This window comes from Pleurodeles waltl, chromosome 4_1 (assembly GCF_031143425.1).
Source record: "Pleurodeles waltl isolate 20211129_DDA chromosome 4_1, aPleWal1.hap1.20221129, whole genome shotgun sequence".
Classification (NCBI taxonomy): Eukaryota; Metazoa; Chordata; class Amphibia; order Caudata; family Salamandridae; genus Pleurodeles; species Pleurodeles waltl.
Genome location: NC_090442.1, coordinates 968,508,217 through 968,532,595, shown reverse-complemented (window position 1 = coordinate 968,532,595; position 24,379 = coordinate 968,508,217). Strand labels below are relative to the sequence as shown.

Below are 24,379 nucleotides of genomic sequence, written 5' to 3'. Positions count from 1 at the left end.
AGGATTATTGTGATTTGATATTGATTGATCTCTGATTTTACCTTACTCTACCCAATTGTTTTATTCATTGAATTTCTTATAAATTATCGATGAGGAAGTTAAAAGTGGCCAACAATAGGATCTTTGACACTTTCCCCTTACTTATAGGACGGTATATATATGTGAAGATTTATTTCAATTTTTTTTCTCCCTTTTGTATACTCGCAGATCCCTCATTTTACAGTATTTTTATCTTATTCTTATTACCTACTTTTTAAATTTGTTGTTATATATTTATTATGTATAGATCATGATTTTATTGTTGTAAGTTATTGCTTTTATGGTTATTCAGACCGAATAAAGCTTGCTTGAACAACTGGTGAGTTTCAGTGAATTTGTATGTTTAGAAATACATTTTTTAACTTTTATCTTCACCTAACTATAAACTCACTTTATTCTGTGTTTGATAATGAAATAAAAAAATATGGTTAAGTTCAGAACTAAGTTTCTTAATGGAATACTTTTGGTTTCCTACTAATTTTGGTGCCATTGGACAAACATATGGGCTACTTTTAAAAAAATGGCTCCTTCCTGAAAAGTTTGAGGGTGATCTGTCAAACAGAGTCAAGAAAAAGGGACTTTTTCAGGCACTGTAGTGCCGTGTGACCGGCAGATGGAAAGATCAGATCTGATTGGCTGCACTTTTAGGGCAGTAATGGGCGTGGCTAACACTGGAAAGTGAAATCTACTATTCGACCTCCATACCAAAAAAGTAGGGAAAGAGCAACTTTCCCAAAATATTCTACGAGTCCGATTTACTATTCCAACTCCCATCCTGGAATATTTTGGGGAAATTTATAAATTCGCCATGTCTTTTTAGGAATGGTTGAAAAGTAGTTATTTTGAATTGCAGAACGTGCTGCTCTGAGGGTGCACCTAAGGGCAAAAAACTAGGAATACCAATTGTCTGTCATCAACACCTACAGAGAGATCTTTTCAGCCATTTTAGAACTCTGGTACTCATCCCTTTTCTTGTAGCAAAACATTATGCCATACCAAATATCGAGAGAAGGATGTTGTTTAAGGCACTTATTTTATCTATTAGGCCTTTTACAAGATTGGTCCTATTTTATTACTTGAATGGTACACTGGATCTCCACTAGACTGCTTTGTTCTACTGTGGCATTGTTTTTCGAGGTTCCTGGATTTCATCAGATTTGAAAAAGTGGGTGCTCTTTTTTGGTACTCGCCAAAAAAACGTGGACTCAACTTCTGCTATGACTTTGTGCTATTTCTCAAGTATCGATATTTAGGAATGCTCTTAAACCCCACCTCTTCTTGCTCATTTTGTAAAGTGGCAAGTGAGTTTGCCTCCGCAGGTAGATGAAACAGCAGAGCATCTATATTTGGGCAACCTCCTGGGTTCCAAGTTGCTTTTTGACATTTTTTGAAAAAACTAAAACTCATACAGAAAGAAAATATTTGTCTTAGAACAAAATAATTGTCAGGAAGAAAGTCATTAACACCTTTTGTAATTGTTTCGCTGATGATCACATGACCTTTCCCATAAAATGATCCTTGGCACGCTTGGGAGAAAACTACCAGCTTCTTTTGTAACTTGGAGTAATCTATGATTTATGGAATGTTTGGTGCAGACACAACTTTGGTTGCAACTTTGCATTACTTGTGTGCAGTAGGTTTCTGAAACTGTCAGGTGATAATACCTGGCAAATTTTGGAAACTTTAAGCAATACTAATTTGCCGAGAATTGCAGGAAATGGTCAGAGGTTTGGACCCTGTTGGTTGTGCTCAGCACTCGGGATAACTGAGCTTTAAACATGGAAGTGTTGCTTCAGGATAATTTTGTTGACTTTATTTTTGATAGCAACACAAAATTTTGTTTTTTTTCTTTAATGCTGGCTGTGGCTGGAAATATGAATATGCACAGTGGTGATATTAAGCCCCAAAGTTGTTAATCTTTACATTTCCTATTAATTATTTTTCTCTTCTTTATCCTTTTCTGTTATTTAATGACTTTTTCACGCATGAAAACGTTTCACAAATTTCATCTGTCTGAAACATTCATGTGTAATATTTATTTAAGTTCCAATTTATATGTCATTGGTGATGTCTCAGTTAGTACTCACCCATAATTTCTGTGCTCCATTTCAAAGGTAAAGTTTTGAGGCTTAGTCACTCAATAATTGTCAGTGTTAGAAAAAGTTCTCTAGCTTTTTCAGGTTGCTGGACTACATGCTATGTTCAGGTTTTTGGTGCTTTGCGATGACCCCAGTAGAATTATCAGAAGCCTTCGCAATACAATTAGTCTGCAATTCCTCCCTATGTTTAGAGCCAGTCCTTCCTTTGTTTAGGTCACCTGGTAAAATGGTTTAACGTGCAAATCCTTCCTCATGCATACATTACATGGTGAAATATATTTTCATTAGCTTCATTAGCTACTGTAAATTCTAATGAAATGATTGTAATTATTGACAGGAAATTGGACAACTTGCAATTAGAATTATTCTTAATACTCTTATAAGGGATTTGGGTAATGTGATGAATTGATTATTTAGGTTTTCATTTCATAACATTCAGAACAAGATTCTGCTGACTTATTTATCCTTGAACATTTATCTGGGGGTTGCACCTTACAGGGAGTTACTCACTGATCCACAATTTTAATTTCAAAACACTGATTTTTAGTTTACTTTCAGTATAGGTTGTTTGCCTGTGCTGGTTAGACAACATCTCATAGGGTAGAACATGCATATTCTGTTACCCTTCAAGCTCTGTCTTCATTTGCATTTTGGCTGGCTCTGTGCCCTTCAAATAAATCGCCCAGACTGTACTGGGTTCTTTAAGCTGAGATGTCTAACCCCGTTTTTCCAAATTTCTATTTTTAACATTGACCTGGGTAATTGTTTTGCAGCAAGCTGAAGAACTGACAAATAAGTTTTCATCATTGTATATTCCATTTAACCAGTCCATTCGACCTATATCTAATAATCTGTCTTTTGTTGATTAACTTAAACCCTTCCCCACATTGATATAGAAAATTGGGTTGCCTTATTTAACAAAGGTTTGTTATATAAAAGTAGTTTAATATGATAATAATGCATGGAAGCACATACTACCTCTATTTTGGAATTTGCCCTTGCTACAGGATCATCCCTAAACATGTTTGCTTTCACTCCTCCATTTTTTGCAGAATTTGTTTTTGTTGGCCTTAGAACTCTGTACACCTTAACACAGCTAACTTGCGCACTTTACCACTTCTAACTAGTGCTAAAGTGTTTGGGTTCTCTCCTTAAAACATGATAACATTGTCTTATACCCAATTAGCATATTTAATATTTCTACAAGTCCTTAGTAAAGTGACACTGCAAAATGCCCAGGGCCGTCATTTAAATGCTACTAGTGAACGTGCAGCACTAGTTGTGCCACACACTTAAGTAGCTGTTTAAACATTGCTCAGACTTGCTGTTGCAGAACTTGTGTGTTGAGTTTTAAAGGGCCATTTCCATCTGGCAAAATAAGCCTTTTTCTAGGCCCAAGCCGTCCTTTTTTTATGTCACCTCTAAGGTAGGCCCTTGACAACCCAAAGGGCAGGCTTCTATGGATTTTTCACTACTGCGAAGCCTATCTCTCACATGATATAACATCCATGGTGCCTTATTACATTTTATAAGTGTAATTTCCTAATGGGAAGATATAATCAGTCGTATTTGGTGTCTCTGGAATCATAATTTAAAATCCTAACTTACGTTGAAGTTGGATTTTAAGTTCCAATTCTGAAAATGGCACTTTTAGAAAGTTGCCATTTCCTTGCATTAGCCATTTGGTAGATGCAGCCCATCTCTGTGTCTCATGACTGGGTGTGGGTGACAGTTGAGGTTTGTGTATTCCTCCTAGACAGCCACACACAATGAGAGCTTAGGTGTAAATGTACGGGCCAGCACTGGCAGGATGGGAAGGAGGAGCTGGGCACAGCCCCACTTACACTTGAATATGTTGTGTCGTCCTTCTACACAAAGGGCTGCATAACCCCAGTTGTTAGTCTGGAGCCAGGGCAGGGATAGCAGGGCACCTGTGCACTTGAAAGACATACTTCTTGAAGCATCTCACCACTTCAAAGGCACAGTACTTCCTGTATAAAAGTAGAAACTCAAACACTAACTCTTCCGTACACTTCTGGGCCTGTGGATACTTTGCCAGGAGAAAGGACTGCGGTGCTGCTACAAGGACTGCCACTCTGCTGGATGGCTGCTTTAAAGCAACTGATGCCATGCTGTGCTGACCTGCATGCAGCCCGCTGCCCTCTTGCCTGGGGTAGAAATTAATGACTTTTTCATGCATGAAAACTTTTCACAAATTTCATCTGTCTGAAACATTCATGTGTCAGGCCTGCAACCTCATCTTGAAGCCCGGATCCCAGAGTGACTCCAAGGACTAGTCTACTGGCCTCATAATCTGAGCCTCAGGGACATAAAAGGCTCCTCAACCAGCTCCTGGACGCAGCTGCAGTAGGTTCCTGACCTCCAAGTGGTACTCCTCAGGTTCTGAACCATTACCGTGACTCTCAGGCTTTTGAAATCAACCTTTTGGGCTCTTTGAAACAGGAAATGGGACCATTAGAATACAAACCACCCTGCCCACACACACACATTCATCGAGAGAGGCCCCCAGCCTGTCTCTTCGTACAGCAGGCATTGACCGCATGTGGAGGACCACTGCTGCGAAGCTCCAGCTGCAATGCAAATGGGACACTTCACACAAAACTTGAGAAGGTAAAACTTCAGCAGGACTAATCTCAGACTGTATTCGACCTACTCTCCATCACGGTCGGCCTGAACTCTTGACTGGAATCTGGTCCAACATGACCAGGTAGCCGCAGTTGGCACTCACTGATTTCAGGTGCTATTTATTCTTTCAGAATTCGTAGCTCTGGTTCTTCTAATTGTATTGTTTTCTTTTTAGCTTTTTTAATTTATTAAAGTTTGCTCTATTGTTGTAACCTGGTGTGGGATCTTTTTGTGTGGTGTTTTCACAGTGTTACTGTTTAAAGTGTTGCACGAATAATGTACAAATTGCCTCTAACTTAAGCTACACTGCTCTGTGCCAAGCTACCAGGGGGGGAGCGCACTTCAATTTGGGATTTGTTTGTGTCTTACCCTGACTAGGATGGCGAGTGTTGTCCTATTTCTAACACTTTATAAACACCTCTCTAAATTTCTTGTTGCAATCTAAATGTAAAATCTCTGTTAACCTGAAATATGAACATGTCATCACTACTGTCCTGATGTAGCCTATTACCGTTGTGTTATGGACATCAAAATACCTGCTACCAGAGGCAACAGACATTTCAAGAAAACATTCCTGAGCAAGAGAGAACTTCCATTAAATCAATGAGCAGCTTGTCATTTCTTGCAAAGATATTCTCTGTAGAAGTTTAAGGTAATCCATCAAGTATAAGAGCCAGTTATGTGCTTTAAATTGTAAGAGAACCATGGAGCAGGTACCAGGCATATTTCGAAGACCTCTGTATTGAGTCTCAGCAGTGAAATACACATTTTACCTTTAATAGCTTTTGAGATAGAAAATTCAGAAGAATGCAGTTTAAAAGTGCAGTCTAATCTTTAGGTGAGTGCATATTTTCATAGTAGTGCCTTTCCATTTAATATGGGTTATCTGTGGACATCAGAGCTCTTTTATCAGAAGTAGAAAGAGTGAAGCACGTAAAATGGTTTGAGGGTGTCATGCTGTGACTATTTATTATAAGCAATAACAACCTTCTGTCTTATGTAGTTACAAAAACGTGAAAACCGATGACAAAGCCCAAATATGTGATGGAAATTCATACCCACTTTTTATTTTGCAATGTACTAGTGGGCCTCAATTTCAGTAAAGCAACTTTCCTTACAGCACATACAAATATATACTGCCATGTGCCACTTGACATCAGTACCTAGTATATGGGAATTGTGTAATTTAAGTCATATGAAGTGTGTAATGAAAAGAATTACACAGACCCAGGTCTCTTAAGGAACAGTAGGAGCACTGAAACAAAGAGGTACTGGCAATTTTGATCTTCCGAGTGAAACCAATAGGCACCACCACCAGTGTTTTTTTTTTTTATTAGATTGCTGCCACGAATGTACATGGACCTGTGACAGCCATTTTATAATAGCACTTAATAAAATATTGCCAGTGCTTTCAAAGATTGCATTTTTGGATACGTGTGCATCCACCATGGTCATCTTTGAATGCATTGATAATGTTTTAGCAAATGTCAATCAAAGATCATCCAAGTCAGTCGTCTTTCTCCTGTGTGCTCTTCGAGGATGCATGCAGAGCTGTGGGTGGCCATCTTGAAATAGTAAAAAAAAAAAAATTAAGACTTATGCCCGCTGATAGCATGGCGGGTGCCATAAATTTAAACAAAAAAAAAAAAAAAGTGGTGGGGAGGAGGTCCCAAAGGGAGGGGTGACAGAGTAATAGAGGAGTGGGTATTAGATTAAAAAAAACGATGTCTGTAGACAAAGACATAAAACGAGGCAGCACTGGTTAATAATCGGCCCTTGCACAATGGTATTTAACTTGTTGCTTTACATGAAAGTAGCTTTTGCTCTAGTATCCATGCTAATGTTGATTAGCTGTCAAGAGAGTCAGACGACTGTTGCCAAAGATGCAGCAATGAAAGAGGAATGTAATCTCTCCTAAAATAGTGTTAGAACTGTAATTTATGTTAAGATTGATATTAACATTTCCGTATTTAAGTAATTTACAAACAGTCTAAACTCTATAATACTACGCAAAGTTACGCGTGTATTCGTTTTTCTTTTATATTCTTCTAAAAATGTTTTTTTTTATTTTGATTACTTGGGGTATACCTTTTTTACTTTTAATGCCCAATTTGTATACTGCATCTAAAGCTAATCCTTTTAGACCAGCTGAACAGATAGAGTCCCACAGATGGTGACTACAGAAACAGTTGAATCCAGTAATTCCTGCCAGCTTCTCTTCTGGTCCAGTGAATCAAGTAGTTTTTTAATGAAATTTTTCTGTAGCTTGCGCTTCTGTTACAAATTATAAAAGTAATGAGTTCATGGTAAGACGGAAGCCTGCGCTCATCGGCATTGCCTTACCAGTTGATTAAACCTACGGCCTCTGGACCCTGCAACAACCATTTGCAATCTGCTTTGCTTCTTTATTCTAGTACGATCCATGTCCTAATCCCTCTTACAACTCTCAACCTTGTGTCTTTTGTAATTTAATGGTCTGCTCATATAGCTTGGGTAAGGGCTAATAGACTTGTTGCTGGTAGCAGATGTCACCTCTCCTTTTGAGGCGGGGCAAAGTCGGAAGACAGTCAGTTGGTAATGCAAATCTTAATCTGCACATGTAACATTAATTCTCAGAGTGATAACCTCTTTCAAATCTCTGCTTCAGACTTGAAAAATCAGTTGCGCTTCAGTGCGCATACGAAGCAAATTGTTTATTCAAGTGGGTTATCCATGTCTTGATATGTACTCAATAATTAGTGATACAATGTCCATTTTGGACTACTTGTATTGATTTTTAGAGAAGCCTAGTTTGTCTTTTTTCCTGCTTCACCTTACTGTTGATTGCTAGGACATGTGTTTCATATGTGGCACGTGAAATAATGCTGTCGTGGAAGAGGCAGTGTTTCTATGCACAGCCGATTAGACATACAGACACCTCAGATTTTAGGTTGATGCAATTTGTGCCACCGCAGAGGCACCATTTGCACTTTAGTGGGAGTGGAAGACAAAGCAGCCCACAGGTCAGGAGTGTCTGGTGAACCATGAGCTGCCTTCAAAGTTCTTTGTTTCACCTAGTCACAGGGTTGACTCATCTTAAAGTAGCACGGAGGGTTAGTGTGCCTTCTGCAAACCACAATGTGTAATGAGAAAACCACAGATTAGTATTTTATGTAGATATCTCAGTAGTTTACTGCTCTGGTCACAGATCTTTTGTTACTTGCCGTTGGTAAGCTAAACGTTTTCTAATGAACCTGCATCCAAGAGCTGCATGAAAATGGCAAAGCATAGGTTTTTCGGAGTTTGCTTAAAATGGTTTCCTTGGAGAGTAATACATTCTTATCAGTATAGATAATACATTCCTATCAGTATAGATAACAATAAACACTGTTATCAGTTTTAATCCCGACTTTGTGTTTCTGCAGGCCAAGCACTCTCAACATCTAATGCCTATCAGTAGGGATGAGGTGGTTCCTACACCGTGTAGCCCTCGTTGTCTTATGTAACATTTCTTATACATTTAGTTACATACTTGTATCATTTAAAGCCTCAGTTTAATATGTTTTTTTATGTAAATTTCTTTGAATCTGTACTTTGTGATGAGTAGCGCTGTGAAAGGAATGTGAGAGGGTCTTTGAAGAGTTGAGGGGGCATCTTTGAAGGGTGGTAGTGGGGCACTCTTTGGAGAATTACGTTATTGGGGCAGAGGGATGCCAACAAAGAATGTTGCAGCGTGCACCGCCATCGCTAAAGCTAACCCTATGACCAGAACTATCAAGTCTTGTGATGAGAGGCAGAATAGGCAAGAATTGAAATGAACAACTGCCAAATCCAGGCCCGGATAGGCAAATAAAAAGAAGAATAATGACTTCGTTAAAAATGAATTCACAAACAACATAAGCAAACAAAGTTCTGACACAACCAAATAATGCTTTCAAAATGTTTTTAAGTTAAGGGCACATGGACCTTTTTACACTACCACTAAGTGCATGATAGCTACTGGTATGTAATACCTAGATAGTTTGTCTTCCCTGTTGGCAATCCGACTTCTATTCATGTAGCCTCTGACTTAAGGGCGCCCTCTTTCATTTGATTTTCATGGGTGATGAACAAAAATGTTTACTCTTTAACATGATAGCTTTATATTTGCTACCACATACGATTTCACAACATTTTACTTATATTTCCTTCCTCGTTAGTAGATCCAATCCTCATTGCATACGTCTAAAGAATTCAGATCCTCTTAGACTTCTTTGTTGTACACATGATTTTTCCCCCATTGTCCCCTTCTTTCTCTTCCTCATTCAGTGAATTAAACACTACTCCTCATGCAGATGCAGTACAATATATTATTACATACGTTTCTACATCTGTAATATTGTGCTGTCAGATTTTGTTTGGGAGGGCTATGGTGCAGACAGGAGCTACTGAGCCTCACCCGTGGTGGTTGAGGTTGTTTGGCACTCGTGACCCAGGGCCCATTCTACTATGGCTCTGCAAACTAGGTCAAGAACAACCCTTTCCTCACGGTAGTGGTGGTGAGCAGTTGCAAGCTTTTGAAGGAGGTAGTTTATGGTGCTCGAGGTTAGGACTCAGCAGTCGATAAAAATACAAAATAATTACATTGTCTAGCTCTGTGCATGTCTTTTACAAAATGAAAGCACTTTTAAGCACATAATGGTACTAAATATAATTGGATTGGTTATACAGTTTGTCGTCTCTGGTTGTGATTTTTCTTCATCCCTCCCGGAATGCCATCTATCTGCTGGTTCTCTGTATTTGAGATCATTAAAGGTGTGAATCAAGCACATCTATAGCCATTGTGTTCTCACACAGTCCTATTCACACTCAGCTCAGGTTATTTGGTGAATGGGGTAGAGAACAACTGAGTCTTAGTTCATAGCTTGGGCAGTCCCTCCACATGTCTTGCAACAGGGCCAACTATGAGCAAGAATTTCACAGGCCACGAAAGCAGCTGGGTACCAGTGATCACGGCAATTGCAGCCCCAATTTTAGTGTACAATGAAAATGCATTTTTATGACCCATCCAAGCCTGTGATGCTCATTCAGTGGTTCCCATTGTGGGTCTCTCAGAGCTCACTTTCAAGATGTCAGCTCACTCTGGATGTCTCTCAGTCGCCAGGGATCAGAATGGTCCTTTGAATTAGGAGAAGGTCCTGGAGGTTTCCACCCCCAGAGGTGTTTAGAATTTCCTGCCTCCCTGCCCTTTCCCATTTGGCCATATTGTGTGCATTTGTAAATCACTTTTCAAAGTTATTCCTTTGCTCTCCTTTAGCCAAGATTCATACTATTTATAAGCGGCTACTAAGTGTGAGTTTAACAAAAAAAAACTGGACTGGATAGTACTTAGGGGAAGTAGCACAGTATCCAGTCCCATGGTATATTAACCAAAATGCAGTACGCTGGTAAGGTTGTAGCCTTTGGTGCAAGTAAGTTTGCTGCAGCCTTGGGTTTCCTACCATAACAGTCATGTTGGATGTTGTGTGAATCGTTCCCTTCCCATGACTTTGCAAATACTCTAGCAATATGTGTGCACTTTGAAACAGGCTTAACGGACAAAATAAATTCCAAAGGCATATTCCCAGCAGTGGACCTCAGCTTGGTTTTCACTCTCACATTGAGCCCTATTTCAGATCAAGTGGCTGTATTTCTATCTCAATAGTGGAACATGCTTTGCTTTATGAGTAACTCCTTCTCTGCTGCAGCTCCTTTGTTCTATCCATCAACAGGCCCTTTTTACAGCTCATAAAGGGCCTACAGAGTAACAGTTGACATCATCCAGTGTTCTAGTCAGCTTCAGGATAGTAGCTACGATTGCAGAACTATTATGTAAAATGTATGATGGTTGACCACTGTAGTGAAACTGGGGGGAGTAAAGGAAAGGCCAGGAAGATTGTAAGGGGTCACGAGTCTCCCTGACCCCCACTAAAATGCCTCTATTATAAAATATGTTCTTGCGTTATCTGTAAGTAGTGTGGTTCTCCAAAACAATCTAACATGGAGGTTGACTTCAAACTGGCAGTGCTGTGTGGTGCTTCAGACCAAGGCAGTGCATGGACGAGGGGCAAATCATTTATGTGGACAATCGTTAGCATACTTTCCACTGAGAAAAGCCATTGTTTTAATCTACAACGGCACTAATATGTCCTATCAAAACCTGAATTTGCAGGGTAATATGTTTTGAAGGTTGTTAAAAGAGCATCTATAGCATTACACCAACAAAAGTAATTTTGCTGCACTGAGATTTGTATTTTTTTCTGTAAGATTGAGTGTACCGGGCCACTTCAAATAGTGCTAGTCAGCTTTGTTTGCTAGTTACCGTAACTTTTCAGTTTTTATTCCATGCCGACCTCGTCCTAACATCATACTAGTGCCTTTTAGTATCATTTGTATTTCAGTTAGGAGATGCTTTTCATTTTGGACCCCTATATGCAGGGGTTCAAATCCCTTCTTTACAATGGACTTGAAAGTAAGGGTGGGCACAATATTTATAGCAGCTGGTCGAAGTTTAGCTCATTTCTTGACTATGGTTTTTCACATAGTTTACAAATTTCTCCGTTGTCTTCTTATACACCTAATTGTAATTTTCTTCTCGAGAGTGCTAGTTGGTCTCCCTTTTTCAATTGTTTATAGTAGTTTTCACATAGCAGTAAATGTATAAATAATTGGGCAATACAGGGTGATGTCATTCAAGATTTTAACATACATGTAACATATGACCATGAGCGCCTCATACATTTCATCACACCAATTTATAGTCTTGTAATGAAGTATTAGTAACCACACGTTCCTGTCAGTACTTTCCATGGAGAGAAAAGATTACAGTGTTATCAACAACTCTTAGCAGTCAAAGCAGGCTACCCAAAGAGATCATTAGGGTCCCTTACTAGGTACCATGTTTTGGATCAAGGATACCCTAGCTAGAAGAGTATGTATTGACTAGATCATCTCAATATAGTGCGTCAGTTAACCATGTTCGAATCGTCAGGAATGGACCAGGCAATCACAATTCTGTGTGTAGAACGCAAAAAGATAATATCTGTGAATCTTTTGACATTGCGCACAATTTTTCCTATACAGCCCAGCCGGTGTAGCGCTGAGCTACTGAGGCTGACATATAGCCTTAGTGACAGTAGAGATGAGCAGGAGACTTCAATGTAGATAAAAGAAAACCTTTAATTATGGCAAAGGACCCACAACTGCACCAAACATCGGCAGGCTCCAGGAACAGCAGGCATCTGACTCTTGCCTGAGATTCAGGAACCCAGGCAATGTCTGATGTAATCATAGTTCCAAATAGGAATGTATTACATGTTAAAGCAATATGCATTTATAAAGCAAAATACAAATGAGCAAAAAGCAGTAAGCATTAACAAGGTGTAAATGCTACATGCAGTCAGTGAGACCATTTTTCGCAGTGGTGACCTTCAATTTTACTGACTGCATCAAAATGGCTTTCTGGCAATCACCCACATTTGAGCAATTCGATGCCAAATGTATAAAATCCTCCTTTGGATAAGGAGAGTGTTAGCATCTAAGATTGATATTTGGGCCTACTGTATTGAGTCCTACTGGAGTGAAATGAAAGCACTTCAGGAACTTAAAGTGACTACCTTTATAACTTTAATTTCTACAAATAGCCTTAGTAGTAGTTAGGCCTACTTATCAAGATCACCGAGACACCGTGTAGTGCTGGTGCCCAGCTAGCATTTTTATGAGAGTTAATAGTTTGCCTAGCTTTTCATCACAAATCACCTAGCCCTCCAGGGAGGGAGGAGGAGGAGGAGAAAATTAGTCAAATATTCTCTTCACATTGGTTGTCAATGTATAAGCTTTCAATAGGAAATACAACTGGGGTAGAACTTCATGAGCTAAATTTATTATTTTTGTATTTTTATGAGAAGTATATAAATGTCAATAGACCTCCATTTCTCCTAAGTGACTGTTTTGTATTGAACACCCCCCCTTCTCAGGATGCCCATTTCCAACTTATAGGAAGCCATTGATCTCACTACATGACATTGACTCAAATTTTCCAGCCTATCTCAATGAGATTTTAATTTCCCTTTGACAGACGCCAATTCTTTTGAGGGCAAAAAAAATCCTCACACAGTTAGTTACCTCTACTGCCCTAGAAAGTAGTGATTTAAATGCCAGTTAACTCGGGACAACATTTCATAAACATGCCTAAATTGTCGGCTACATAAGACATCTCCATATGAATTTCCCTGCCCGGTATTTTTTTCTTTCACAGGATTGCAGCGGGCAATAAACATGTCGCATAGTTGGGGTTCATCCAACAAAATGAATGGTCACATTTTACATTATGCTGATGGATTATTATTGTAGTTGGCAGCAGGGCGATGTTATGGCAATAACATATCTTGAAGTAGCTCTGGGCATAGTACCAGCATATATATGGTACAGAAGTACTACGCAATATTTCTCAGAAATAGCAAAAACGTTTAGACTATATATCGGTCTCCTCCCTCCTCAGAGTAAAGTCTACCTGGCACTAGTAGAGATTAGCACTCCAGTTTTTGAGACCCTTTGAACAACTTTATCCATTAATATTTGTCTCTCCCATAATGCTGCTCTCTGAATCCTTCCAAGCTGTATTTGACACCGATCACTACTCTTGGATGTTTTTTTATTGTCCATATTGGGCACTTTTTGGTTAATTTTGCCAGTATTCCAAGTAAATTAAAAACAAATGTTCTAGTGGTGTTGAAAAGTAACTTTATCTATGTACTGAAATATTTGGGTATAATGCCTATGCATCATTAATGGAATTGTGTTCAATCATCTACCACATTGAAGCATTTGTTTTTAGAATGGTTTGTGTTTGCCTATACAGTTCCAAAATATTCGGAGTAAGTTTATGATCTTGCCTAAATACAACAGACAGGCAGTATTGATTATCATTTTTGCTTAATATTATTTTCATATCGTCAACAGATGAATTACGAAAGTTGAGCTGGTCCGGAATTCCCAAGCAAGTTCGTCCAATAACGTGGAAGATCTTATCGGTAAGATTATTTCAGTGCGTTACGATAAACGCTTATTCTCTGTTACTGGTGGTCGTTGTACTCAAATTAAACTTCCGGCTGCGGTGTGAAAACAGTTTAGAAAAAAAAAATGCATGCCATTCCCATTTTGGTTCAATGTCATGCTTGATTTGACAAGGTTGAATGGAGATAATTAATTCATAATTCATGAGGTCCTTTTCATTTTGCACAAAATGCAGTTTAAAAAACAATGTACTGTGTTTATCATGTCCTCCTATGGCCAATGGTGGCTACCACCAATCAAGGGTGGTGTGGTAGGAGGTGGCACGGGGGATCAGAGGGGTGTCTGATGGGGGGTATAAAAATTAAAAAGAAAATACTTACCTGATGCTGCTTCTCCCGATCCTGAAGCCGGTCACTTCCTTTCTTTCCAAACGTCACCACAGGCTCCCATTCCAGACACTGATTTCATGCTACAGCTAGCATGAGAGCAACACCAAGACTGGCCTGAGCAGGCTGGTCTGATGCTCACTCAGGCACACAGCCACACTGGAGAAATGTAAGTGCACATTCAAAACAAGGCCCTTTCAGGGTTAGAGTAATGCATAAATGCAAAACAGAAGCAAGAACTCTGGGTAGTTCCCAAGTTTAGGTGGAGAGCAGCTCCAGTGAGGAGCACCCTGCAACACCAGCGACACTCTAGGTTTGCTCACCTCAAATGTCTGTTTATCTAGCAAAGTTTTTAAGCATAGGATCAGCAGAGTGTTATCCAGGCCGAGCTAGATATGAACATAGCCTTTTGCCATTAGTTCAGCAAAGTTTTTAAGCATAAGATTGACACAGTGTCATCCTCTCCGAGGTGTAAAAAGACAAAAGCCATTTACCACTCCAGGCACAATATTACAGCTTTGGACTAATCAAATACCATCCAAGGCAACCTGGAATGAGTAAAGCAACCCCTGACATATGTTCCGCTCTCATTAGAGCTCTTCAGAGAGGTTTAGCTTTGTCCAGACACAAGAGAGCACCCAATATAAGTCAAAACATGGCCCCTTCAGGGTTAGAGTGACGCATAAATTATGCAAAAAAGAAAAGAGAACTCGGAGTAGTTCCAAGTTTAGGTGAAGAGCAGCTCCAGTAAGGAGCACCCTGTAACACCAGCAACACTCTAGATTTGCTCACTTCAGATATCTGTTTATCCAGCAAAGTTTTTAAGCATAGGAGCAGCACAGTGCTATCCACGCTGAGCTAGATAGGAACAAAGTTTTTTTGCCATTTGTACAGCAAAATCTTTAAGCATTGGATTGATACAGTGTCATCCTCACGAGCTGTAAAATAACAAAAGCCTTTTACCACTCCAGGCACACTATTACAGCTTTCGACTAGTCAAATACCATCCAAGCCAACCTGGAATGAATATAGCTCTAGATTTGCTCACCTTAAATGTCTGTTTATCTAGCAAAGTTTTTAAACATAGATTCAGCACAGTGCTATCACATGCCGCGCAAAAGAAGTTTGATGAAGTAGGGATAAAAGCCTATGAATAGTTTTTACAACAATGTAATATACAATTATATCAAAATAATACCATGCTCTTGGAGATAAGAATGTGCTTAACAAATAATTTTTTAATTTTTAGGTCGAGCGTTAGCGTTCGGCCTGCTGTATACTAAAGTATACAATAGACTGAGTTCCAGCATTTTGATTTGTTAGTTGCAGTGCCCTTCAAAAATCCTTGCTTGCTAGTGGTCAGTTCTGCCTCTTTGTCCTGCCTTTTTTCACTTTGGGAGCAGCACAAAGTACTGTGTAATTGCGCTATGTCCTGTTTATCTCTTCTGTAAGGGACTTTTTTTGGCATTTGCCTGTTTCACCTCAACAGTGTGGGTGCTTGTTCAGTCCCTCCTCCCCACCAGCTCCCTCTGTAAACATAAACCAACAGCAGAGGGGGGGTTTTCCAGGGCCAGCTCGCCCTCGCTCTCTTTATTTTCAGTCTGTGTGGCAAAAAAAGTCCACTCAGTAATTTACAACGCTAGGAGCTCTAACTCGAGCAAACACCAGAGCATTGCATTCCCCCACCCCCAGCTTTGTAAACTCCTAACCAGACTTTTCTTGCCACACAAATGAAAAAAAAAAAGTAGCGCAATCGTGCTGCATTTCTTTTTATTTTCATTTGTGTGGCAAAAAGAGTCCAGTTAGGCGTTTCCAACGATAATAGCTCTAACTTGAGCAAATGCGAGACCAGTTGTATTGAAAATGCTCATTAAATGCTCTGGGTTACGTCCAATCTCTCATCTTCACAGGCTGCAGCAGCCCCTCCCCAACGTAACACGACTATCAGACAGCCCCTCTCACACACTCACATTACAATGGACAACCCTGACCTGACACAGCATGTGCTGCGCCTCCTTGGACCCCTCCTTAGGGCATGACACCAAGGAGTCAACAGGGGTGACGCTGCTTCTGAACAGCAGCATTCATTCTTCCCTCCCAAGGACGATTAGTTGCTGCTGTGCAGGAGTTCTCTCTTCGTTATCCCACTGAGTGGCGACACCTCCATTCACTCTGGCTGGGAGAAATATCTCTTCTACTCTACCTTAACAAATCCAGAAATAAACGGGAAGGCAAGCCAATGACTGTTTTGCTTTCCCCATCTTATGACCGAGCTGACAAAACTTCTCTGGAATGCACTTCTTAGTTTAAAGAAGACATTTATTATTTTTACTTCACCACGAGGTTCCTGAGAGATGAGATTAGTAGGTTGGAAGCACACGTTTAAAAGTAGTCACAGCAGTGACAGCAAAATATATAAAAGTACTTCTCATTTGCAATGTACACAGCAAATACATGCAATTATCTTATAGCATAACTTCAAAGCAAAGAATAAAAGTCAACATTTTGTCACCGTAGGGCCTATCACTCCGCTTCATCTTTCTTATGCCTGCAAGTTGATGACTCCTGTTCAACTGCGAGAAAGAGATTTTCCACCCAAACGGGAGGTCAGGCAGCTGACGTCCGCTCCTGACTGACTGAAGTCCTGTAAAATTCCCCCTTGATGCTGCCCAGGGACACCGTAAAAAGCCTGTTAACAGGCCCCTTAGTCAAAACATGCTGGCTCAGTGGGGGAACCGAACAGTTTGGAGAGTGGCCAAGTCTCCAAACTTCGCTCGATCCCAGGCTGGATAGAGAGGTAAACACAAAATATACGCTCTCTTATCACGTTAGGGTTCGGTGTGAATTCAATCTGAAAAACACAGCTTGAAAAAACACAGCTCATCTGCAATGTCTCAACTGCAATGTCTAACTCCACGTTATAGCCAATAGGCAGCTAACCTAAATACCAAATGTAATGTCTAATGCCATGTTAAAGACAATAGGCAGCTAAACTGAATACAACATGTAATGTGCTACTGGTGAACATTGAACAACTAATATATGCAGTGGTGAAACACAAAGTCATTGGTCAAACACAATTAATGGCATAACAATGACTTACCTCTTCTTGCACTTTTTTCACTTAATGGAGAGGCTCTGTCACAATGTAAGTGCCATCTGCAACATATTCGCCATGGGTGGCCAGTCTTTTCTTTACTTTTGTCAAACCAGGGTGCCACAGAAGGTATTTAGGAGTTGTTGGAAAAATCAGATCTTTCATCATGGAATCTTTTCTCAAACAACATGCAAAATAATGCCCCTTCTTACAATACAAGTGAAACTGGAAGAGACAGAGGTCTGTAGTTTAATGCTTAGGACGCAACAGTGAGTAATGTGCTCTCTGCTGGGATGTTTTCCTATGTTGAACAGGTTTTATTCTGCACACGCCCTGCTCACCCATTCTTTCTGTGGTCGATAAATGGATCGTTGAGTTAATGACACCTGTTACAGTGCCATGAAATGCCGGAAAATGCTTTGGAATGCTTTTACAACAACTCAAGTTGTATGCACCTTTACTCTTTTTATTCCCCGTTTCTGGAATGTTCTGCTTTTGGACTCTGTTACACTACTGTCTGCAACTCATTTAATTCTTCCACACCGAATAGATCATCGTCCTTTTATCCCATTTCCGACACGCTGTGCTGATTTTTTCCATTTGGTTGCCAATAGTGGGCTAAAGCACTATTTCTTGGGGGCTAATGCTTATTCATGGCACAAGTCTTAAAGAAAATAAGTGGGGGGACTGACCAAGTTAGACACTATGCAAGTGACATCACGGCACAGGACACCACGACGTGTGAAATCGCACCTGGAATCACAGGTAGTGGCATCACAACCCATGACCTGACAGGAAATGACATCACAAGAAGTGAGCTCTGGTTTTAAGACCTCACGCATATGCTTATCGCAAGAAAGCAAAGCCTTAGCTAGGGATCCCTTTGCCCGTTGTGGAGCAAATGTTTTCTTCAGCTTGGGCCGAATATAAAGTTTTCCTTTAGAAAGTGTGTATTTTAGTGTTATTGCTGTTCTTTTTTATTTCTTTTTTTAAGACCGTAAAAAAAAAAAAGTGCAGGAAATAAAAAGTGGAAAATGAAATTAGCGAGGAAGCTGTGTAATTGAGCTAAAACGTGCAGCACCTAGTGTCTGCAAGAGGCAAAATGCCTACAGTCTCCTATCCAAGTACTAACCAGGCCTGACCCTGCTTAGTTTCTGAGATTGGGCGTATTCAGGGTGGTATGACCGTAGGCAGGAAAAGCTGCAGTTTCAGCTCTCTTCTGCTCACCAATCCCACCGCCCGGAGCCTGCTGCTCTTAATTGCACCTGCACAGGTTCCCCTTGGGAAGCCGGACATGCGCTCACTGCCGGAGGCCCAATGCCCCAACCCACATGGAACACCATTTTTAGGGTCGAGCACTGCGCTTGTGCATGTGTTTCGCTTGTGAGACGGATTAGTTGTTGGCAAAGGGCTCGGAGCCCCACCCATGTCACGTCAGTGTCTTTCATTGGTTCGTGGGCTTGCCTTTCAAAATCTGCTTGCTTTCATTAGTGGAAGGCATGCAAACGTCATGCCTTTTCCGGTGGTTAGCCCTCCTCGAGCGCAGTGACCAAGTTATGAAAACATGCGAGGCTAGCTGTTTTCCGTCCGGTTTGTGGACTACTTTTTATCTTTTTTCGCAGCGCGATCTCGATTGGCAGAAGTCGAGCGCTTTGCATGACATCGACCCTGTTACATAGTTAATTGCACTTTTGCCTTTTACATAGATAATTGCACTTTTGCCAATAGGTTTATGTGGCAAGAAAAGTCCGGTTATGAGTTAACAACAGCTAATAGCTCTAACTCGGAGAAATGCAAGACCTGTTGCATTGCAAATGCTTGTTGACAAACAGCTATACCTCCAGATCAAAGGAACAGCTATGGGTTTTTCATTTTCTCCAAACTTTGCGAATCTGACAATGGGTTGGTTTGAGCAACAATGCGCCTGGTCAGAACAAAATGATATGTTTGTAAAAAAAAAAAAATATTTGTGATATGGCTTTGTTTCATAGACGCTCTCTTCATCATATGGGATGGAACATAAGGAGAATTCCAACAGTATTTTGAACAACTTTACATAAATAATAATCAAATACATACTCCGTTACATAGAAAAAGAATGGCAACAAACTCAATACTCCAACAGACAGCTTTCATCCACCAAATATAAAACGGAGCATTCTGTTTGGAAAATTCATGAGAATTAAAAGAATTTGCTCCGAAACGAAGGAATATGAACAACATTTGGAAGCTACATCTGAGAGGTTCATGAGGAGGAAATACCCCAAGAAATGCATCAAAAAGTCAATAGAAAGATTTAATAACATCACAAGATTAAGGCTAATGCATCATATGAGAAACCAAAAAACAAAAAAGGAAGAAGTAATAAGATTTTTAACGTCCTATTCATTTGAGGTAAAACATGTACAAAGGATTCTCACTAAACATTGTTCTGTCTTAAAAAGAGATCCAGTAATACGAAAGGCAATAGGAGACCATCCACATGTAACTTATCGGAAAGCACCAAGTTTGAAGAATTGTTTGGTGAGAAACTACTTTGAAGATCCAGACACATCATGGCTTGCACAACCTGGTTTTTGGAAATGCAACAAGTGCAGGACCTGTGTGATTAGAATCATTAAAAAGGAAAATGTAACAGGAATGGGAAAGATGAAACAGATTAAGCAACACATACCATGCAGAAGCAGATTCTCTGTATATATCATAGAGTGCCCATTACAGGCTTAAATTCGTGGGAAGTACGATTTGTGAGACAAGAAAAAGAATTCTGGAACACATACGGGCAACAGTTAATTTGGACAGGAGCTACTCAGTAGCAAAACAGCTAAAATAAATTCCCCAAATTCCAAAAATTGGAACAGCAGAGTGATTGGCAAGCATTAAAATATTTTGCAATTGATCATATCCCAAAAATGGCATGTGGTTGGGACCATGAAAAACTACTTCGACAAAAAGAATCAAAATTCATAATAGAGTTACAGACCCTGATGCCCTGGGGACTGAACTCCGATGAAGAATTACATGTACATTTATGATGGGCACAAAATATCATTGTGTAGGATTGTTTCCCTCTTTTTTGTGTTGTTTCTGAGATTTATAATTGTAGCATAATGGAAAAATTAAGGGTTTTTTGGTTTTTCACAAAATAAGAGTTTGTCGCATAATAATGCAGCAACAGACACCAATATTTAAGCAATTTCAAATAGATCAACATCTGACAATGTGGGGTTAAAAGAAATTATAAACATAGAAGCCATACATTATGTCTTTCAGTAAGAAAAGGGTTCTATTATGCCATAAAAAACTGATGAGACATAAAATAACATGCAGAAACAATAGACAACATCATTCGGTGAGTTAAAAACATAAAAATAGGGCACATACAATTTGTAGCTAATAGGGGTGCAGGGAATCATCTTTTCATAGTGACAAAATTATATGCAAGAGGAACGCAAAGCATTCTCATAAAAGTAATTATGTATGTATGGCACTACATAACCCATAATGCACCACAAATAAACTGGAATATTAGGGAAGAGAGCCAAATGGATAAATTAAATATAAAGCTACTGAAAATACATTAATAAAGCAAATGTAAAGCGAACATAATATACAATATCAAAGGGAATGTAAAGCGTTCTCATAAAGGTAAATATGTACGTTTGGCACTACATAACCCACAATGCACCATAAAGAGACTGGAATTTGGGGCAAAAGAACAAAGCTATTAGATGAAGCATTCAGTCATTGAAACCATAATATCAAATTGCTGCTTGACAATTTTAGGCATTTTAAAAGTGATCACTTTTTCTTACACTAATATTGTTTAGACAAGTAACACAAGATCACTTTTTTTTTATTTGGTAAATGTTTGTTTAAGTAATGATGATGATATATAAACACTGTTGACGGACTGTGCAAATATGCTTGTGAACAAGGTCGGTGAGACTGAAATGCGTAGAGCTTTTTACTGCCAGAACGAGCATTTTCCTAAATAAATATATGCCAGCAAAGTGACCTCTAAGTGCGGTTTGTCTTTTCTGGATAGGAAAGAAAAGGAAAGAATCTTTTGTTGATATATGTATGTATAGATATATCTAAAGATGTGTTTATAATATCCTGTGAAAATTATATTTTAATTATAATAAAACATTAGTTTTCAAGATATTTTTCTCCTAAATTTGATATAAATGTATGTAGCCTCTTAAACATTCAGAACACAAAATATTATTTACATTGAAATCAACTAAAACTAATCTATCTACAGAATCACTTACTTAGGAAACAATTTAAATATTTATATAATTTTGTGACATACAAATGCTGTGCCATTTTTATTATTATGTGCATGTGAGGTAAACATACGTCATACCCATCCCTTTTTCATTTTAGATATCTCTTTCTGACATACATGTAACTGGTAAAAGGACTTTGTGACAAATTGAGCTGTTGGTTAATAGGGGTGTGAGCCCTCCTCAAACAACAGCCACAATCCTTGTCCGGGTGAGCCACAAGCAGGCACTAAATTAACCTGTGCCTAACCCCCTGGTAGCATGGTACAAAAACAGTTAGTCATAACTTAGTGGCAATGTGTAAAGTATTTATGTAGCACATAAACAGTAATATAGTGAAAAACAACACAAGAAAAATCTCACACTAATTTAGAAAAATAGAGTAACATTTAATACATTATTGGACAACCAAACATCAAAAATACAGTCGATAGAATTGGAGAGTTGCAATTTCAATGATTTAAGGTGCCCAAAAGCACCAAGCACCACTTTTGGATATCTGGTTGTGTGAGATCATGTGAAAGTCACAAGTTCATGCTGATTTGCGATGGAGTGCAGGCCGGACACAAGGATTAGGTTAGTTCTGCTGAAAAGGTCAACTTTTAAAGTCCAGAGCAAAGAGTCTATTTTGTGGTGGGGGGTCACGAGGAGCAGGGAGAGCGCTGTGGATGGTCGTCACTGAAGCGCGAAGAGCAGGTCGGACATCACAGGCAGTCGTCGCTGTAGTGCAAAGATCCTGTGGGGCATCACAGATGATTGTTGCTGAAGCTTCATGTTGATGGTCACAGCGGGATGTCGATAGTATAGCGTGAAGTGCAGGTCTTACGTTGCCAGTTGTCTCTGGCAGTCAGTGTAGAGTGAAAAGTCTGGGTTCATCGAAGCTTTGGTTTGGTGCATGAAACATGATCTTTGCACAATTAAGCCCGTTCACTGTCACGTAGAGGACATCTGATGCCACACCAATGGTCAAGGAGCTGGGAGGCATCTCTTGGGGATCAGGAATTCACTCCAGCAGAGGCCTATGTGTCTCAAGGAGGTCCGGTTCCAGATCCAGGCAGGTCTAGTTCATGCAGATCAGCTGGACAATTGCAGAGAGGCCTCTGGAACTTATTGTGTCCTTGTACCTTAGAGCAGGAGGTCAGTCAGCTGACCCATGAAGTCACATCAGCCTGGGATGAAGTGCAAACGTCTAGTCTTCCTTCTGAGGCAACATGGCAGACCTCAGACAGCATGGCAGTCCTCTATCAGCAGGGCAACCCTTTATGTGTAGTATCCATAGGTCAAGGTGTGTACTGAAGAGTGGACCTGAGGTCCTACTTCTATGCTTGGTGTTTCCTTTGAAGTAGGAAAAGCATCTGGAGTTATTTTCCCACAGAATTGCCTGGAACTTCCTGCCCCCCCTGCCCTGGTCCCAGTCTGCTTGGAGATACAATAGGTTAGTATGAATTTCTTTGTCAGTGTACTGTGCCAGTGCCTTTGAAGTGCAAGTGTGATAGGTAACAGCTTTGTCCCCCCATTAGGTTAGCATGGCCCATCCAGCCCACACTCAGACCTCTATTGCCTGGCTGTCTGGGAGGAATACACAAAGGGCAACTACTTCTAAATATGTGACCCAGGAACAGGCTGCAGGCACCGGATAGGAAAATAAAATTCCAACTTTCTAGAAGTGTAATTTTCTGAACTGTGACTTTAAAACAGACTTTACAATTAAAGAGGATTTTAATTGATTATTTATCAGACGCCAAACATGAGATTCACACCTGTTCCTAAACAAAATATATCACTCATTACATATAATAAGGTAACCCATGTTATCCTATGGAAGAGGTTGGCTTCACAGTAATGGAAAACAAATGTAGGAGTTTTTCACTACCTGGATAGGGGGGTGCCTTTTATGTATTAAAAAGGAAGGTTTAGGCATGGCAAACCTTTTTTTTTTTTTAAACCACAATAGGGTCAGGATGGTTCATGCCTTAAAGTGCTAGGTAGGTCTATAATAGCAATCATAGAGGTATTATCCAACTGGATTGGGGGCATTTTGTGTGGCTGCGATAGGGCTTTTGAGTTCTTGTTAGACCACTACCTATCCTTTTTCCTTCAGACCCCAACATATTCCCTCACTCTGGAAGTCTACAGGTAATCTTTGAATTTGGAATGTCTGTGTGCCATCTTTCTGTTTGTAAATGTCAGTGATATCCTATTTATTTGTGTCTAAGCACCTCTTCTGGAAGCTGTATACTCAACATAGACATCCACAAGGGAGCATAGACCTCCAATAAGTAGTTGAATTACATCTAAATCTTTCCTTCAGTGTGAAATGTGTTTTCTTATTTTTTTTTAAATCCTTCAGTCTTTTATTCCTGTGTTGAGATTAAACAGTTGGGTTTTATGTTTGTCAATATAGGGATGTGTTGACTACACAACCCGCTACTAGTTTCTATTCACTGGGTTAGGATATGAACTACATGAAACAATTAGTAAACCTTAAACATCGTTTAGCAAATATACATTTGTATTATGTTTTAATGGGTAATGCGGGTTTTGTTTACTTTAGCATTGATTGACAAGTAGTGAATTGTATGCAAAGGCAAGACAGCATTAACAAGAAAGCTCAGAAATTCAGCTTTTGCAAAGCATTTAGGAAGTAGATAAATTACATTTGGCTTCACTTATATGTGCCAGGTGCAGATAAGGAATAGTAAGCCCAATCACGGAAAACAAACGCTGAGAGTTAAAGCTTGTGCTAAGGAAACTCATCAGTGAAAGGCTGAGCTGCATTTCAACTGCGGCTCTGCCTTTCACTTCCAG

At 39.7% G+C, this 24,379-nt stretch overlaps 1 protein-coding gene across 6 annotated transcripts in view; it reads left to right on the top strand.

Moving 5' to 3' along the window:
- The window catches only part of TBC1D22A (TBC1 domain family member 22A), a 1,763,002-nt gene that overhangs the window by 317,769 nt on the left and 1,420,854 nt on the right, over positions 1-24,379 (top strand). For all 6 annotated transcript variants that reach the window (XM_069229720.1, XM_069229719.1, XM_069229718.1 and 3 more), the window contains exon 5: positions 13,743-13,813. In XM_069229720.1, the coding sequence (XP_069085821.1) occupies positions 13,743-13,813 (71 nt within the window). The remainder of the gene's footprint in view (positions 1-13,742; positions 13,814-24,379) is intronic.